The following is a 20,090-nucleotide window of genomic DNA, read 5'->3' on the forward strand; positions in this document are numbered from 1 at the left end:
AACCTTGTGGTTTTGAGTGCATGGCTGCAGTACAGGCATTTAACCACTGCGCCACCAGGGCTCCTTGAACTTTCAGTGAGCTAAGAGACAGTTTATAAACACATCTAACAACAATCAGAAGAATAAGATTCCATGATTTCTTTTCTCTAAGAAAAACATACTAATGCAAGAATACAGAGGCATAGTAGCAACAGAGTCAAATACTTGATCTTGTCACAAAAAATATTTGGGTGTAACTATAATCAAAAGCAAATAATGTTCTAGTCTTTTATCCATCAATGAAAAATGACTCAACTGAGAAAATATTATTCAGCCCACAGACTATCTGTATGATACAACTGTATGATGCAACAGACTATCAGGATTGAAGTATACTTAGAATAATAGAATCACAGAACCATAGAGTTGGAAGAACCAAAAGAGCCATCATGTCCAATCTCCTGCCATGCAGGAAAACACAATCAAGACACCCTCAACAGATGCCCATCCAAGCATCCAAGTTTAAAGACCTCCAGAGATGGAGAGTAAACCCCCTCCAAGGCAGTCCTTTCCATTGCTTAAAAGCTCTTACAGTTAAAAAAATTCTTATGTTTAATTAGAATCTCTTTTCTTGTTGCTTGAATCCATTGGTTCTTACCCTAGTTTTTGATGCCATAGAAAGCAAGCTGGCTCCATCTTATACACAACATCCCTTCAGATATTTAATGATAACTATCATATCATCTCTCTTTGCCAATCTAAAAATATCCATCTCCCAAAGTCATTCCTCATAAGGCTTGGTTTCTAGAACTTGGCTCATCTTGGTCACTCTTCTCTGAATACACTCCAGCTTGTCAATGTCCTTCTTGAACTGTGGTGCCCAGAAGCGGACACAATGTTTCATATGTTGTATGATCAAAGTAGAATAGAATGGGAGTACTACTTCCCTTGACTAAGTAGCTGATGTAGAATTGTAGCCCATAGCTTCAGGATTCTTCTCATAGGACAGTTGGGAGTACAGTGCACCCACGTTATATGTGGGCGCAACTTATGCAGCTTTCAGCATACGCTGAAAGCCATGCCAGGAGAAGATTTGGCACCCCCCGGAAGGGATAATGGTGTGTGCACCTGTGGCGCCTGCACCGTGCCACACCACGGGCAAGAGCCCCATTCTTTTGAATGGAGCTCAAGCATACACAGAATTCCCCTTACACAGGGGGATCCGGAACGGATCCTCTGCATGACCCACTGTAAGACGGGTGGGGAACCTATGGTCCTTCAGATTCTGACAATTTATACATGTAGCATCACCATAAGGGGAGGAGCTACAACCAAGCCCTGATGAGCCTGGCTACAACTTCCTTCAGCTTGGCTGGTGGTGAGGCACAATGGGAATAATAGTTCATCAGAACCTGGAGAGCTTTAGGTTCCCCACCCCTTATGTAGGAGGAGATGACATCCACATTTGAGGCTCTACTGGTAGCATTATCTGTCTGCCTGCCTCACACTCCTGGAATCTTGTTCACATGGCAGTTGGTGGCAGATGGAGGAGTGGGAAGAGCAGATAGTCCAGTTGGTGCAGTCTCTAAACTAATCTTCTTTCTCCTCCTCACACTTCTCTGTCTTTTCTTTGTCCTGCAAAACATGCCATATGTACTAAATGCCTTTGTTGGAACTGGCTTCCAGTCTCCTTGACCATTCACATAATCTTATCAACCACAACATGGTTAGAGTCATGGTATACTTCCCGTTGTCAATCTTCCAAAGCTATGAAAAGACCCCAGGAAGCCACATTGAAGAAAAGCATCATGTAAGTCTAGGGAGAGGAGGGCTCTCACATCCTGATGACTAAAAAGTGGCCAGTGTTTCATTAAACAGTAAAAGGATACAGGGGAATTAAAGGCAGTTAGCTTTCCATCTGCTCTGGATAAAATGGTGAGAAGCATTATTAATGGTCAAATTATTAAGTACCTAGAAGCATAAATCTTACTAAAGAAGAATAAAATCTGTTGGGATTCTCTGAATGTCAAGAATATGCAGTAGGAGTCATTGTCACAAGATATGGTGAGGCTTGAGGAAATGTCTATTAATGTAGATTTTTCTATTAGTAAAATGATGGTCATGATGATGATGATGTGATGCTTAAACAATGTCTGCAAAGATTTCAAACTACAGAATTTGATGATCAGGGCTTCATAAACTTATTCAGATTATGTCTCTAGAATGCTATAGGTCTCAGGCCATAATTATTTGAAGCCTGAGCCAAGTAGTAAAATGTGAAGTCGAAGGCTTTCATGGCCAGCATCCATAGTTTTTTGTGGGTTTTTTGGGCTATATGGCAATGTTCTAGAAGAGTTTATTCCTGACGTTTCACTAGCATCTGTGGCTGGCATCTTCAGAGAATGCTGGCATGGAACAGAGTGGGGACTACATATAGTGTGTGCTCCTGTGTAGAGAGGAGTGATTTCCATGTTAATCTGTGTATTGTTCTGTTGTTGAAGTGCAAGGCCTCAGGGTGAGAGGATATGCAAAGAGAATTAGTGTCCATTTACTTAGTGATCATTGTCCATGGGAGAACCTCCGACCCTGGGTGTTTTGTTTTTTTAATTTGCAGTTTGCTGGGTCTTTATTTTAGTGTTTTTCAGTACTGGTAGCCAAACATTGCTAACTTTAAGGGTTTCTTCTTTCCTGTTGAAGTTGTCTTGGTGTTTGTGGATTTCAATGGCTTCCCTGTGCATTCTGACCTGATAGTTGTTGCCATGGTCCAGAATTTCAGTGTTTCAAATAGCATTTAATGCCCAGGATGGTTTATAACATGTTCTGCTACTGCTGATTTTTCTGGCTGACCCAGTTTGCAGTGTCTCTCATGTTCCTTGATTCGTGTTTGAACACTGTGTTTGGTGGTCCCTATGTAAACTTGTCCGCAGCTGCATGGTATGCGGTAAAATTCTGCAGCAGTGAGAAGGTCTCTCCTGTCCTTCACTGAGCACAGCATTTGCTGGATTTTCTTGGTTGGTTTGTAAACCATTTCTATAATATGGCCACATAGCCCAAAAACCCCACAAAAAACCAAGTAGTAAAATTTTGCAACTACTGGACTGATCCTATTTTCATTTATTCATATATTAAATCCCACTGAACTGAAAAGGAAAACCCTCTGTAAATATGCATAAAACTGAAACTTAAGCCACATTCATGTATCACAAATGGAAGCAAGCTCTATATAACATGACACCCAAAGTTGTTTGAATTCCTTAGGAATTAAAATACTATATTTGGAATTAAATTATGGATTTACTGGTCCCTCATGTTTGTGAGAACTAAGCAGGCTGCTTATGGACAGACGTAGCACAATAAAAACAACTATATAACAAAAGAAGGCCTTAAGTATTCATGGTTATTGGAGGATGCAGTCAAAAGATATAGCTAAACTTGCATAATAGTGTCCTTCATCTAGCTGAATTTGCAGCCTCAGCTTTTAACTTGTGGAATTAATGAATGATGCTCAGATTACTAGATGTCCATTTTAAAAGACAATATTATTCCAGAATGATTAAAACTTCATAGGCTGCCAGAGACAACCCACCATTTCTGGCCTTAATATATTTTTCACGTTTTGATCTGGCATCCTGAGATGGCATGCCACAATCACCATGAAAAAATGAATGCATCATAAAGATATGTGAAGATAGCTAATACGTCAAGCTACAGAGGTCTTCTAAAAGAGGTTCTCCATGTGCTTTGACTTCGAGCTGATAACCTGCATCTGTCAAAGCTAATTTACAGCAGAATCTGCAATTTAATCATCTTACCTCAACCATATGAAGAATATTAGAAATAAAGGCATATGCTTTATAACTAAATTAACTTTGAAATTCTGCTACACAAAGTAATATTATTACAGTATCTCTAGTCTAATACTTATCTTCCTTGGAAAGAAATTAATTGCCATTTTTTTCATTCCTCTGCAAAAAGCTGAATTGAGCAATATGCAATACTTCCTCTTAGAGATTGTAAACCTGTCCCCACTGCAGCACTTGACTGAGAATAGAGTTAGCCCAAATGAATTATTTTGATGCCTGATTCACACTGGGATCCAAACAATGTATTTAAAACCATCTCCCTTTCAGTCCATCCTTGTGGCATGCATGATTCCAGGGATGACACCAGGGAATTTGCCAGGACCTACTGGCCTCCTTAACTCTATTCCTTTAACTTTAGATCACATTCATAGGGAGTGGCTCCACTTCAAGCCTCAGTCTTGAAAATAAAAGAAAGCTAATGGTAAGAAAATGCAGTAAACCAAGGAATCTAGATTGATGAGGTAATGTGCAGGGATGGACTGTATGTGGCCCCCAGGCTATTTTTGTGGTTCAATTGTGCCTCAGAAATGCCATCAAATGCCCTCTGATAGATATGAGGGCATTTTTGCCACGTTTATGATCCTCTGGTCTACTTTAGGCCAGGTGGGGAAAACAGACAGAAAACAATTTGGAACAGACCTCTCCTGGCCCTAAAATGGCACAGGGGAGTAAAAACATGGTATGAATACCTGCACACCCCCAGAGGGTTCTTAGGCACATTTTGAGACAATTTTAAAAAATATTTTTCTGACAGAGATGCAGCTTTTGGTCTTGGTGGTTGGAGTAATATGACCTCTTTGCCTTCCCTTAGCACAAGGTCTGTAGGTCTGCACTGTACCTCTGGTTCCCTAGAGGGCAATTGCTAGTACGTTGCACCCATGTTATACGTGGGTGTGGCTTACACAGCTTCCAGCATATGCTGGAAGCCTGCACTGAAAGAAGCCTCAGCATGTCAAGAAGAGATAAAGGGGTGTGCCGCAGGCATGAGCCCCATGATTTCTAATGGGGCTTGACTTTACGTGTTTTTCCCTTACCTGGGGGAAGGGGGTCCAGAACAGATCCCTGCATAAGAGAAGGGTGCACTGTACTAACAGTCTCCAAGGACACTGCCTGCTGTCCTTGGCTCTATGGAATCCTCAGCTGTTGAGCCTGATCAATTCTTTGGGAACTAGTGCTAGACATTTGGTGCCTACACAACTGATTGATATGGGTATTGTTGTTAAAGGTAGACATATTGTGGAAGGGAGCAAAAACATACAACGTTTTCCTTTTGGTTATCTTTTCAGCATTTCCATTTGTAACCAGAGTGAGCAATGTCTGTCACTAAATCATGTGTTCTGAAGAACAATCAAAGCTGGAATGTGCAAGCATAGCTAAGTTTACTGAATGCTTTGCACATTGTTATTCTGCCTGTACCATTTGCATAAGAGCTATTCAAATCATTTCCATCTCTAAAGATGGTAAAAATGTGCAATTTCCCCCTCTTTCATACAACTTTAAAAACACGTTCAAAACCTGCATTTTAGTTGGGTTACGCATTGCTTTGAACATGATAATTAAGGCCTTACAATGTGATCCAGTGCTGTTGTGGTTTACATGTCATGATCCAGATCCTTGCAACTGATCTGGAAGACAAATTAAAAGCATGTTCTAGTTCTGTAGCAATGTTTACACAATGAAAATAAAATATTAAAAAGAAAACAGGAGGAAATTAAAAGACAACATAGGAGAGGATTTCTTAGTGTCTGTGTACAATACTGAAACAGAATTTGAGGTCATTGCTCCCTGTGAAAATCAGATCTATAATATTAACTTGCTTTAGAACCTGTTTTAAAACCCCCATTCCCATGGTTTTAATTATAATGGAAGTGATCCATAAAAAGACTTGTGTGGTCAGCCTTACTGATATACTTTTATCATTCATATACAGCTGCAAGAGCACTCATGGGATCTTTTTGGCATTTCAAAAACTGAAATGTTGGTGCTATTGTGAGTTCTGCTGTACTGATTTTACCTTCTGTTGGTGGATTTGTGCTGTGCTTTGATTTTATGGTCTTATTATTTCATCTTTATGTGCATTTGTTTCTACTTTTATTGTAACCTGCCCAGTGAACATTATATATTTGGTGACATAAAATTGTTGTAAATTAGTCAGTCAATAAAACTGCACCACATATCTGATTCTGTTATGACATTGTGTCTGTTTCTTTGTGTATGTGTGTATAAAGGGATCCATCTTTGGGAGTAGATATTTCATCTTAAGAATCAGCATCAGGAACATATCATGCTTAACCTGGCGCCTTAAGAAATCAGAGCAAAGAATTTCAAAAGCATGATTGTTGTGAAGAACATGAAAGGTGGAAAGAAGCATTAATTTTGATTATGCACTTAAACATTACATTGGTGTGGATTTTTCATGTTGATCATAAATAATTCATCTGTATCAGAACTGTGAAAAGTTAGGAATTTTGGGGGGACTACACCTTCCAAGATGCTGCCTTGATTACCCATATTGGGAGAAAAGCAAGATATAAGTAAATAAAAATAATAAGTATAAGAATATGTACTAACATTTTTGGGTGGGTTAGGGTTCATCACCTAGAATAGTGTGTTTAAAGTCTAGACTGAAACATGGAGCATATGCATTACAAAAAAGGTAAGCATGCAGATCAGTGCTTGAAAAAGTTATTTCCTGAACTAAATTTGGTTCAAGAAATAAAACACACACACTCAAAAAAGCAAACCTTGATTTTGCCATTTTAGATAAGAGATACCATTTTACTACACCACTGTATTTAATGGGACTTGAGTAATCCATAGATTTTAATATCCAGGGGATATTTAATATCCATGGGACCCATTGGGTTCCTGAAACCAAATCCCAGTGGATACCAATGGTCACTGTAATCTTTTCCAGGTTTACAGTTTTTAAAGGAGCTATCCATGCTGCCAAAGCCAATCCCTGAAATAAGTTAGGACACCTTGGATAGCTTCCTTAACTTTGACCAAAAACCTACAGTGGAGTCACTACTCCATTGATATGGGAGTTATCAGACACCACTGGGTTCATTTCTGGAGAGCTTTGTTAATACTTAATACTCCATGATAAGCTGCATCTCCCAGATGTCATCTCCATCTTAAAAGAGAATTTCCTAATTGTGCATTACTAGTACAAAGTAACCAGCATCACATAGTGCTCACTAGCCCTGAGTATGTGCATTTTGCACAAAACAGCAGATCTTGGCTCTTCAAAAACAGGGAGTATCTTGAGACACAAGTATAGCTCCATCTGTAGAAGTGCTTGAAAATGCCATGACTTTGGATGCAATTCTTGTCATGGATTGTGCTGTCAGTCACAGCTGCTGAGGGCCAAATTAAATGTTAGACTGTAGCTCTGTTTAATGTTAGTCCAACTGCTGCTTCTGCATTCTTGGCAGTAGTCAAATTGCACTGGAAAGCATGTGTGAGATGGGGTGTCCTTCTGCACAACCATCTACTGGAAATTTTTGATATAATCAGCACTGTATATGACACCTGACACAATTGTATGGTCCTCTTTTCTGTTTTAGTATTGTCATGTGTACCAGTGCAAACTTTTCATTTGTCCAGTTGAATATCAGTTGATATGAGTGATTAATAGACTTTAATTATACCCTACCTTTTCACTGAGATTGGGATGGAATGTAGGCTTTCATTATGAGCAAGATTATTTCTTAAAACAAACAGATGAGAAAAAGAAGAATAAACAGAAAATTAAAATGACTGCTTTTATCTTTTAATTTTCATAATCATGTATTAATAGCATGTTATTGGACCAGCTAGTCAAATACTATTAATATAAGATTAGAAAGACTGAAAGAGAGCCGTGGTCATTTTAATTTTCCATTTCTTCCTCTTCACTTCATCTATTTGTTTTGAGAAATAACCTTGTTTGTGATGAAAGTCCATATTCTGTCCCAGTCTTGGTAAAAAGGCAGGGTATAATTAAAAGGATTCATGGATTGAGCAATACTGCCAACTGTACAGTCTTATTTCCTATTGTACATTTTATTTTCCTATGACATAAAATAGAAAATACATGAGCCTTGGCATTTTCTGTAGTAATACCTCAGTTACAGAACTCTCTTCAATGCATTCTTTTCTTCTCTTTTGTCCTTTGGTTCAAACCTTTCATAGTCAATGTTATTCTATTATTCCATTCTCAGCCTCTGGTTTTATTGCAATTAAGGTTTTAATTCTTACTGTGGCCTGATACCGACAGGCCAAAATAAAGCTGGTTCGAGTCACTTTGGAGGTATGTTGTCTAAATGATACATGTGTCCTAAGAGTCCAGAAGCTGCACCAAAGCCACGCTCCAGTCCTAAGGACTGGAGTGCAGCTTTGGTGCAGCTTCCAGACTCTTAGGATGCATGCATCATTGAAACACCATACCTCCAAAGTGATTTTATGTCATATCACTTCTTTAAATAAATAAATAAATAAATAAATCCTCTCGGTTCCCATTGCCCTGTAAGACCATGAAAGCTCTCACACTATTCACTAGATAACAGTGGCTTGGACATGGAGTCTGCATTCACACTAGAAATGTAATGAATCATAGAATCGTAGAATCGTAGAGTTGGAAGAGACTAGAAGGGCCATCCAGTTCAAACCTCTGCAATGCAGGAAATCCAAATCAAAGCATCCCCGACAGATGGCCATCCAGCCTCTGTTTAAAGACCTCCAAGGAAGGAGACTCCATCACCCTCCATGGGAGTGTGATCCACTGTCGAACAGCCCTTACTATCAGGAAGTTCCTCCTAATGTTGAGGTGGAATCTCTTTTCCTGTAACTTGCATTCATTGCTCTGGGTCCTGTTCTCTGGAGCAGCAGAAAACAAGCTGAATATTGGCACATGTTTGTTCTTATCTTCAACAAGAAATGGGATCATGATAGCTTGAAGTATCATCATAATACTTTTCACCTTTGCACATGAATGTAAACAGCAGCTTGGGTTTGCCCACATTTTTTTTTTTTGAATTGGACATTGTACTTTGTCCTTTGACTTTATAAAGCTATGGATTCCTGTGATTTGTAATTTTACAAGGTTGTTTGCCTTCTGTCAAAGAGTGCTGGTCCTCACAAAATTAGAAATTCCAGCATTCTGTAGGATGGAACCATAGTGTTTTGAGCACTGGACTATGATTCTCGAGTCCATGGTTCAAATCCCCGCTCAGCCATGAAATGAGTCAGCTTCAGAGGATGGCAGTGGCAAACCCCTTCTGAAGATTTTGCCCAAAAATGCCATGAAAGGTTCACCTTAGGGTCACCATAAGTCAGAAACAACTTGAAGTCACACAGCAACAACAACAGATGCACCCATCACCAAAAGCTCCTATTTTGAAGCCAGCTGTCTTGGGTATAGTATATCCAAGGATATGTTTTGAAAAATGCAACCTGCACTATTAATTGTAAAGCTTATTCCAAAATAAGAAGTTATTATCACTGAGAAAAATATATTGTAAATAATAGTTTGAATTAACATTGCTCTTTCATCCATTAATTAATTAACATATAATTTAGCTGGGAAACAAATGTGTTTCTATCTTGAAATGAGAGTGGTGGTGGGAAACCTTCACATCTAATGCAAAACAAGCTTTTGAAAATTTGTTTTAGATATTCAAATACTTTAAAGCATTTTCCCTGGAGACGTCGGTGTTAATAAAAACAGAAACTATATAAAAAAAGCTGGTTTTATGGAAATCTCAACTTTAAAGAGACAAGAAAAACATTTTTTTAAAGTGTTAATTCCAACATCAACACTTTCAGACAGATATTATGGATAACAGCTGCCAAAATTCTAATGTATGCAAATTATTTTGACTTGGGATTCTTTTTAATTTATTAGGATGAGGGTTGCAATTTGAAAAAAAAGTGAAAAATTAATCTCAAACAGCATTTTCAAAATGGATAACTTTTTCACATTCCCCACCATTACATAAAAATGGTATTTTGTGGGTATAACAACAAAAAATGATTAATGACCCCTGACATTAGAATTTAAAATGTCCTTCATGCAAATATCTCAGTTCTTCAATTCTTTTGTAATACAATAGGTAGAATTAGAATTGCAAAAAAGCAAAAGGAGCGACATGGAAATTACACAATGAAGTACTTCCATTGTGATAGTGAGAGAGCAAAAATGAACTGAATATAAGATAACACAGATACAAGAGTCTTGCAGCCCTTTTCCTTAAAACTATCCATTCATTTAGAATTGGTCTCCTTGCAAAGGGAGTGAGAGAAAAATGAAGAAAAGAGATCAGACAATATGATTTGATCTTCCCAAAAGGGCTTCAAAAAAAGTGAGTAAATTTAACTAAGGAAAATATTTTTTAAAGGAACATGGCCAATTTAATAAAGACTCTAATTAACCTATAAAATAACATCTGAGGAATACTGTAATGCAAAGATAGAGAATGGTTTGAACAGATCAAACCCAAGCTCTTCCTGAAAGCCAAGATGATGAAATTGAGCTTGTTGTACTTTGGCCATATCATGAGAAAGCATGACTCATTAGAAAAGACAATAATGCTAGGAAAGGTGGAGGGCAGTAGAAAGAGAGAAAGACTGCATACCAGATGGCTGAAGTAAATCAGGGAAGACAGGACCTGCATCTGCAGGACCTAAGCAGAGCAGTGGAGGATAGGGCTCTTGGAGATGTCTCATTCATAGAGTTGCCATGAGACAGACTCAATTTGAGAGCAGTTAACAACAAAAACAACATTGGTACGTCAAAGCTGAGTTTTATTACCCATTAACATGGTTCACATGGTCACTGACAATCTTCCAATGGAGCACACCTCTCCAACCTGATGACCTTCAGAAATTTTGGACTATAACTTCCATAATCCAGCCCAAAACATCTGAAAAGAACCAAGTTGGGGGAAGCTGCAATGTACATGTCCTGAACATGAGCCAGCAAGTGACCAAGCAAGCATATGGTTGGTGTGTAAGAACTGTTGGATAGTTAGTCCAGTGCAGGTCAATTACAGATTGTCTAAGCAAAATGAAGGTTGGAATGGAGGCCCTTGTAGTCTCTTCCAATTCTATGATTCAATGAAGGAAGAAGCAAAAGGATGGTTGCCAGCTGGTCCAGAAGTTGTTACAGTGGGTCAGAAGTCCAGATATACAAGTCAGCAAGGAGTAAACAGAATAGTCCAAAACATAGCCAGTCCAAGGTTGTGAAAACAGGAATGTGAGAGAGTTCTTCCAGTCAACTGGATATGATAATTGTCAGGACATAGGTTGAGACAGGACTGCTGGGAAAGAGTCAGCCCTCAGTGTCTGAGTATCTGTGGATAGCAAGTCTGTATTGTCTCCAGTGGTGGCCCATGGCCGTGATATCATTAGGGACAGCCCCCGTTGTCCTGTAGTGGCATGTACTCACAGCTGCACCGTTATTACGTTCCACTGTCCCAATGTGAGGGGCAGCTGCATATACACACTGCCATGGGAGAATGGGGGCTGTCCCTAATGGCAGCACAACCATGGGCACACACTACCATTGGGGACAACACAGGTTTGAGCATCTGCAGATTTGGGTAGCCACAGGGGAGGGGGCTGGAACAGATTCCTCACTGACCCTGAGGGCTGACTGTATTTATGGACAGCTCCTTCAAGGCCACAGGTATCTAATGAATGCCTACTCAATCCAGTGTATGGCCTAGTACAAACAGGCTTGAAAGGGTGGGCTGGGGCTGCCTTTCGCTGCTGTGCAGCAAAAAAGGAGTGCTAAAAAGCTACTCCTTTTTTGAGCCACCGCAAGCTGTGAACACGTCACTGCTGCACTGCTCCATTTGGACGCAGCTCAGCAGCGATGCCATCACTATGCACACCATCTATACGGCGCTGCGCAGCAATGACGCCCTAGTCATGTGCTACAGTTGTAGGGCGTGTGGGTACTCTGCCCCAAGGCAACTCTAGCACATGACGAGGGTGTCGTTAGGGCTCGGTAGGGGCCTGTTACGTAACAGGCACTGAGATTGGTGTTTCTCTCTCTATCACTCTACAAAAGATAGGTGTGTTGTCTTCAGATTCTGCAACCTATGCCAATTCCTGCTGGAAGCAGAGTCCACTATTGCCCTAGCCCCCACTCTCCTTGGCCTCAGAGAGAGCTCCAGTATCTTGACAATCTGCCTCCGCTGTCACAGCCTCCTTCTCCTCCCATCTGAGTCATCTGGGGTAAATAACAGTACATAGGAATTCTATACAGTCTGCCCTCCACATTTGGGGGGGTTAGGGGTGCAAGAGGAAAAAGTGTGAAAGAGGAAAAAATGATGATCATTGTGTGCAGATTACTTAGGACACTTGGCCTTATTTCTGGCACAGGATGAATGAACATTGACTATATATTTTATCCCAGTAAGATAAAAACAGCCGGATGGCCATCTTTTGGAAGCATTTTGACTATATATTCCTGCATGGCAGGGGACTGGAGTGGATGGCCTTTGTGGTCTCTTCCAACTCTATGATTCTATGATCCTGCTTTTCTACAGCTGTTGTACAATGAAGGCCAGCATCCTATTGGTGGTGCATAGGTTCCCCTATAGAAGCTGGTGGACATTTTTGACAATGAACAACAGTTTTATTCAGTTCAAGCTTGTGGAAGCAGAGTTGTGTGTGTGGTTCCATTGTACATGGATGCTCATTGCTCAGGCTCACAAAATGGCATTGTGCTCTGTCTTTTTGATCATAGGACCCCAGCTTTTTATTTTTATTAAGTCTTAGTGTATTTACCACAGCACTGGTCACTGCTTTTATTACTACATTTCAAGAAAAGTACAAAACTTTGAGCTCATTTATTTATGAGGGTATGGAGCCGGAGTACTGGAAAGTGGAAGGACACCAGCAACTAGATCTGATGTGAGACACAATACATATTTTCTATTGGATCCTCTTTCCAGTTTGATTTTAGCGTTGTTACTTATGTTCACTGATATGTTCTCTCTCAGAATAGCTTCCAGTGTTGCAGAAGCTTTGCCACCAGCCAACTACACTCCCATTTCTATTCTTGACTGGTGACACAAGGGGGGAAAAGTGGAGGGAGAGGATGCAAAGAGAAAGAACATTTGTAAGTCAGAGAATTCTGTTCCACTTTGTTAGGAACTCAGAAAAAGCAGTATATTTTATGCTAAAATTAGAATTCTGAACATGTTTTCTCAAAAATAAGTCATATTGCCTAATTAAGGTGTTTTTTAAAAGCCTGTTAACCATATTAAAACCAAAGTAAGGAAAAATGCTTTTAAATATTTAGAGTCAGGAAATTTCCTTGGAATACAAATTAGGCAGCCAAAATACTTTCTTAAGGAAATTGATACTTTTGAACCAGTGCAGGCAGCAGAACTAGAAATGTTCCACATAAAGAAAGTAAGAGCCGACTGAAATGCCTGGACCTGTAGAACTGAGAAACCCAATGCAGGGTGTACATTCAAAGAGCCATCTCTTCCTGATTAGATTGTCACTCACTGAGAAGGCATGAAGAAGTATGTAAGTTGGGTGCACCAGTTCTTATGCACTTCTGCAAAACAACTTACAACAATTTTGCTGTATAAAGCTCTGGATAGTTTATTTTCAGCTGCACATATAGCAACATGGGCACTCATTTTGACCCATACTGCTCCTCAGCTAGGTCTGCTAGGTGTCAGATGAGCAGCTTTCATTTCAATCCATTGCCTTTATAATATGGTATAAAAGGAATGAGTCTTCACTACAGTGGAGTTAATTAACAAACATTTTTCCTCTTTCAAGGATTTGGGAACATTTATTTTTATGGAACAATGACTTCTATGTAGGAAAAACAGATCTTGCACAAGTTTTGTTTTCTCTTTTATAGAGAGAGCTTGGAAAAGTTTGTCTGCTTTCTGCAGCCATCCTAACTTCTGACTTATCTATCAGATAGCAAGATCTGCAGGTGATCTCTTTTGTGCTGAGGCTGGATTGTGAGGTCTGTATCTGATAGGCTATCTTTCCATCTGTCTGTCAGATATAATATCTCATTAGAGAAATACATCAATCCATTGGGAGAGGTGGGAAATATAAATAAAGATTTTATTTATTTATTATTATTTTTATTTAGAATCATTGAGTTGGAAGAGACCTCAAGGGCTGTTAGACTTTAACTTCTGATAAGTTAGACCTATGAATATGTAACTGGTTTCTAATCACATTTTCAATTCTGGCACCATTGCCATGAGTATAAATTGCCCTGAAGCCTACATTAAAACCCAATCACCATCACAAGAGATGCAGTTCACTGGTGCTGACAAACAGGGTGCTAAAGGATGATGCAACCACCCCCCTGCCACCAACAGCATGAGGAGCAAAAGCAGGACCCCCTGTGACATCCTAACACAACTCTTTGTTGCACCATCACTTCCTACTGGCTAGGGCTGGTCATGTTATCATGCATCACCCTTCTAGCCAGCACTGCAGAATTCTGATGCTCAGGATGGCTTACTGGTTTTTAAAGTGAGTTTCAGGGGTCAACTAGGAGGTGGAGCACAGCTGCAATAGCATGGTCATGCCTATGATGCAGGATCTTCACCTTTGAGCTTTATTTGAATGACTTTCTGAAAGCAACTATGGTTGTTGTTCAACCATGCTTAGTCACAAGGAGCCATCCATACACCTCAGGTTTTAGCTCTAAAGTCTCAGGGCCTAGGATGTGTTGTTGCTGTTGCTGTTGTTCTGTGCCTTCAAGTAATTTCCAACGTATGCAAACACTATCACAGGGTTTTCTGAGGCTGAAAGTGTGTGACTTGCCCAGGGTCACACAGTGGGTTTCCACGGCTGAGTGGGGATGTCCAGAGTCATAGTCCAACACTCAAACTACCATGCCACTCTGGCTCCTCTATAATGCAATATGCCTGGAAGACAGGTTCTTACCTCCACCACAACCCTCTTTCTTATCAATGGAGAACTGCCATTAGAATTTATTTTTAAATCAAAGCTTCTTTCCTGTGCAAATGCAGGTGTTGTTTTGGGAGGTAAAAAGAAAAGGGGAAAAAAGGAAACCTAGGCTGCCTAATTAATTACTAGGTGTCAGTAAGTGAAAAAATATTTATTTTCCTGCATCTAAAGAATAATGAAAAAGAAATGAATCATTTTGAAGAAAGCAAGAGCAAGAAAAATGCACCTCCAGGCTGAGATCACAGGCATGCCATGTTTTAGCCCAAAGCTATGTTAAGCACAGAGTTACAGAATCCTCATAAAGCCTGAATGTGCTTTCTCCTCAATTTGTTATAGTGTTTTACAAAGAGGACCATTTCTCTCAGCTTGACATGCACACATCTTGGAAAAGAGATACGTGCATGTATATATATAACCCTATCATAGGGTTTTCTTGGCAAGATTTATTCAGAGGAGGTTTGCTATTGCTTTCCCCTGAGGCTGAGAGCATGTGACTTGCCCAGCTATGCTGGCTCTCAAAAGCACAGCACACCAAATCAAATCCCAGAACTTGCTGGAATAACAAGGCCTCACCTGCTGCCAAAAGGAATGAGCCGTTTTAGGGACAAAACAAACTGCCTCAAAGGAACAGCTTGCTGCTGCCCCTTTGAGCACACCGCAGCCACTTATTTTTGGCCCAGAAAAGGATACCTTTGCCGCTGCCGCAGCAGTTTTCTATGCTCCTTTTGGCATGCAACATATGAATGTCACACCAAAGGACCATCATAATGCCACCCACCATGCAGTCAGGCAGGGAGCGTGACGACGACTTAGGGGTGGCATCGGGGCTGAAGAAATTAATAACTGCCCTGTTGTTCTCAATAGGGTTTCTTAAGAATTGGGGACACCATTATTCTGCTTGGAAATTAATAGAAACAAATATTTTCAATCCCTAGGCTTTACTCCATTAATTATTATCCATTTCTTAGTGATGGATTATGACTATCAATCTTTGGATGTTTCAATTGCAGATTTTTGAAACTTGCTTTTAAATATTTGAATAGACAACTCTTTGCAGCTATTATGATGATGCTTTCTACTTTGGTGTATGTTCTAGATTGGCAGTGTTGCATTGCAAACCACTACAAGATACCTTTGAATATTGCAAACAGCCTATGCATTGATTAATAATATGCATTGATTAATAATAAATAAGCACTGGTTTTCAGCAAGCTTGCAACACCTCCATCATAATTGTAAAATGTTTTCTCAGCCACAAACTATACAGGGCAAAAGTTCAAGATATTATTAGTGACCATAAAGAAAAATAAAATGCAAAGCAATGTACATGAGCATAATTCTGGGGTGTGTGACAAACACCAAGGGAAATTGCACAGCACAGGTAAGAACAAGATATGCTTTAATACAGGGTCTTCCAGAATGTAATGATGAAATAATATTTGTATTTGGTATTTCCAGGTCAAAAAACAGGGGTTTTTTTTTTTTACAGTCAGGACCCCCCTGTAAGGAGAAATAATAACTCTGTGAGAATTTTGTAATCTTTCTCCTGATATTTGAGTGTTGGACTGCAACCCTGGAGACCAGGGTTCAAATTCATGCTTAGTCAAGGTAATTCCACTGATGTAGCCTTGGGCAAGTCACACACTCTCAACCTCAGAGGAAGGCAAAGGAAAATACTCTCTGAAATAGCCATGCCAAGAAAACCCCATGATAGAGGTTCAGTCTGGCATAAGTCAGAAATAAGTTGAAGACACACAACAATAACATTCAACATCTCAATATGTTCCGTCCCTGTTTTCTGCACAGAAAATGGGTTTCATGCACCAAAAACATTTTTCGCAGAAAATAATACGCAGTTTTATTCAAAGAATAATTCCAATGCAACACTTTAGAATATTTGAATATGAGGAGAATACTGCAGGGGAATGTTTGCTTTCTCCCGCAGCAAAGACAAAGCTTCTTTTAATTATTCATCCTCACATGCAAGGATTAACTAGTCAAGGATTTTCTTACCCTCCCCATTATTGGCTATGATGACAGTTGCAGATGAACAACATCTGGAAATTTACACATTCTGCACTCAGTTGTCACAGCTAAAATGAAATGGACAAGAGAGAATATTTGTGTGATGGCATAGAGTGTGTAGGTCTTGTCAATATTTTTATTGTTGCAATTGGCAGAGACATGGTTAGCTGCTCTGTTCCCTGTAGTGGAGAGGAATCCAATAATTATTGTGTGTTTTTATGACCGAATTGTGAGTGTTAACAGGGATTGAAATGGCCATAAGTATTGCCAGATAGGGTTGCTTCAAATATGTTCACCCAAAATGAAATGGCAGCCATGTAAACTTAGGTTTCATATGGTCTTGGGTAGATTGTGGCAACTCTTGTTCTTTTAATGATGAAAACATTATACTATCAGTGATTGTTTAGCATTGCTCATTTAATAATTTTGTTATTTAAAAAACACCACAAGTGCCTCATTTCCCTCCCCTACCATGATGCCTGTCGAGAGAAAGGGGCACAAAAAGCATGCACTTCCATAGCTACCAACTGGAGCAGTCCACTGAAGAGTGAATATAATGAATCTTGAAGATCTTGAGGAATATAATGAGATGCTGAAGCCATTCCTAATAGAGGAGTAAGATATATGGTGGGCATCTAAAACAGTGCTGTTTCAAATGGCCTTTAATGTTTGAAATTACTCTGTTTTAATAATTTCAAAATTATATTTTAGGATAGCTTTTAGACTGTTTTTAAAACGTATTTTAAGGTGCTTTATCATTTTAATTTTTGTACAGTTTCAATTGCTTTTATTTGTTCACTGCCTTGGGAACCCTTATGTGCTGGGAGGCGATATAGAAATATCTTAAATAAATAGATACAGCTAGGGGTCCCTGTTCAGCATCCTACCACTGCCCATTTATGAACAATTTCAGTACGGCATTATAGCCATGCTTCTTAAAGGCCATCCATTAGTCTTCCTCTTTCCTAGTATTGCTTGTAACTTCAGAGAAGTGCTGAACAGAACAGATAGAATATTACCTTGTTCATGCCACCATAGCTGCCTCATTAGTATCTTGTTATGAATTTTTCTCCTCTTCCTTCTCCTCCTGCTATTTTTTCTCTTCTCAGTGCATGCTCTCTATCAAAACACTGTTTTTCTTCTCTCATATACATAATACTAAAGGCAGCCCACATCTTCATTAGGCTTCCCATCAATTACTTTAAAGCCCACAGAATTTCTAGAACTGACAGTTTTCCATCAGATGATCTGCACTGATGTTCTTGGCTTTGGTACAAACAACATTATCTTGTCAGTTAATTTTTTTGGCTGACTTTTCCCATATCTGTTCCTTTAATTAGCTGATTATCTCTAATTTACTGGGCAAATGACTAGCACCATAGCAAAATGATAATATATAATAATGGCCAGTCTCGCCTGGATCACATATGCATACATAGGGTCTCCAAAAATTTGCTCACCGATGCTAACTGTTGTTTGCTCTTGCATAAGCTCCTGTATATTTGTTTCCTAGGTTTTGAAAAGACATACAGTATTCTCTTTTTTGGCTTTCTTAAACTACAAAACAGCCATTCAACCCTGTCAAACTCCTTTGCTTCATTTAATTATATGGACTTGGTTTCCCCCTAAGAAAGCCTGTGCTGTGCCTGACATGGGCTCTCTGCCATAGCAGCATCACTGTGTATAGAGGGGCAAGGGAGTTGTAAGTCCTTCATGCCTCTTTCACACATTAGCACATGAGCAGCAAGGTGTGGAGGCAGGCAAGGTGTGCATGAAGACTCCTGAGTGGCTGGAATGAATTATGGAGGTTGAAAGGAAAGAGCTGAAATCCTCTTCAGCCCAGAGTATAACCTGATTTACAGAAGAACACAGAGGCTGCATCTGTACTGCAGAAATAATCCAGTTTGACACTGCTTAAGCTGCAATGACTCAGTGCTACGAAATCCTGGGATTTGTAGTTTGTTGTGGTACCAGAGCTTTCTGACTGAGAAAGCTAAATATCTCGCAATACTACAATTCCTAGAATTTCACATCACTGAGCTGTGGCTGTTAAAGTGGTGTTAAAGTGGATTATTTCTGCAGTGTGGATGCAGCCAAAGTGTCACCAGAGGTTGGAGAAGCTGCTTTTCGGGTCATTATTCTCAGAATCCAACAATCAGAAGGGCCATTAAATCACTCCACTGGCTGCCTGTTAATTTCCAGTCAAAGAACAAAATGTTGGTTATTATATTTAAAGCCCTATACAATTTGGGTCCAGATTTACCTGTGGGATCACCTCCCCCTGTATAATCTCCCCAGGGGGAGATTTACTTCAATCAGCTAGGATTAGACATGCAACTACCACCCAGAAGTCAATTTCATCAGCTGCCCCTAGACTGTGGAATGACCTGCTGGGAGAGATTTGACAGCTAAACACTCTGTCTGAATTTAAAACAGTATTAAAGACCTATCTCTTCTGGCAGGCCTACCCAGTCGGTTTTAAGCTACGAATTTTAAACTGGGATATTTTAATTTTATGCTGGGTGATTCTAATGTGTTCTGTGTTTATGTGTTTTAACTTAGTAACTTAGTGTGTTTAAATTTGTTTTATGTGTTCTAGCCTATGTTGGACCCCACCTTGAGTGTTGGGAAGAGGTGGATAAATTATTATTATTATTATTATTATTATTATTGAGGATTCTAGGAGCTACGGCCCTAAAAATTTTAAACATCCATATTAACAAAACAAAACAAAACAAAACAAACCCACTAGCCTTAATCCAATTGTTATTCCCTATTAGAGCAGACCCCTTGAAACAATTGCTGAATGACAAATCAACATTTATGTAAATTCATTGATTCCATGCATTTATTCTAGTTGAGTTTAGTGAGTGCATGTTTACAAGACTATGACAAACATTCTTCACACTTGATTCAAACATTATATTCAAGAACAACTATATTTATTTACATTTATTGACTATTCATACTCGTCTGTCAAAACAAAGGCCTAAATCCAATTGTCGACTAAAGCAGACCCATTACACCAACTTACATAATTGTTGAGGTATCAAATTCCCATTGATTTAGGGTTTTTTTAAACTGCCATGGCTCAATGTTATGGAATTCTGAAATTTGTAGTTCTGTGAAATATTTAGCCTTCTCTGTCAGAGAGCTCTGGGGCCACTGCAAACTACAAATCCCATGATTCATAGGATGGAGCCATGACGGTTAAAGCCATGTCAACCTGCATTAATTCTGCAGTGCAGATGCAGCCTTAACTAGTCTACATAG

The 20,090-nt window shown here is 39.4% G+C and overlaps 1 protein-coding gene across 1 annotated transcript in view; it reads right to left on the bottom strand.

Annotated features, from left to right (window-relative positions):
• FHIT (fragile histidine triad diadenosine triphosphatase) overlaps positions 1–17,904 on the bottom strand; it is a 1,035,018-nt gene extending 1,017,114 nt beyond the window's left edge. The window contains exons 1-2 of the mRNA XM_042455374.1: positions 17,837–17,904; positions 16,806–16,885 (exon numbers count right to left, since the gene is read on the bottom strand). Of these exons, the coding sequence (XP_042311308.1) occupies positions 16,806–16,814 (9 nt within the window). The 5' untranslated portion in view covers positions 16,815–16,885; positions 17,837–17,904. The remainder of the gene's footprint in view (positions 1–16,805; positions 16,886–17,836) is intronic.
• Between the last annotated feature and the right edge of the window lie 2,186 nt (positions 17,905–20,090).

The sequence above is a fragment of the Sceloporus undulatus genome, chromosome 2 (assembly GCF_019175285.1).
Source record: "Sceloporus undulatus isolate JIND9_A2432 ecotype Alabama chromosome 2, SceUnd_v1.1, whole genome shotgun sequence".
NCBI classification, from domain to species: Eukaryota; Metazoa; Chordata; class Lepidosauria; order Squamata; family Phrynosomatidae; genus Sceloporus; species Sceloporus undulatus.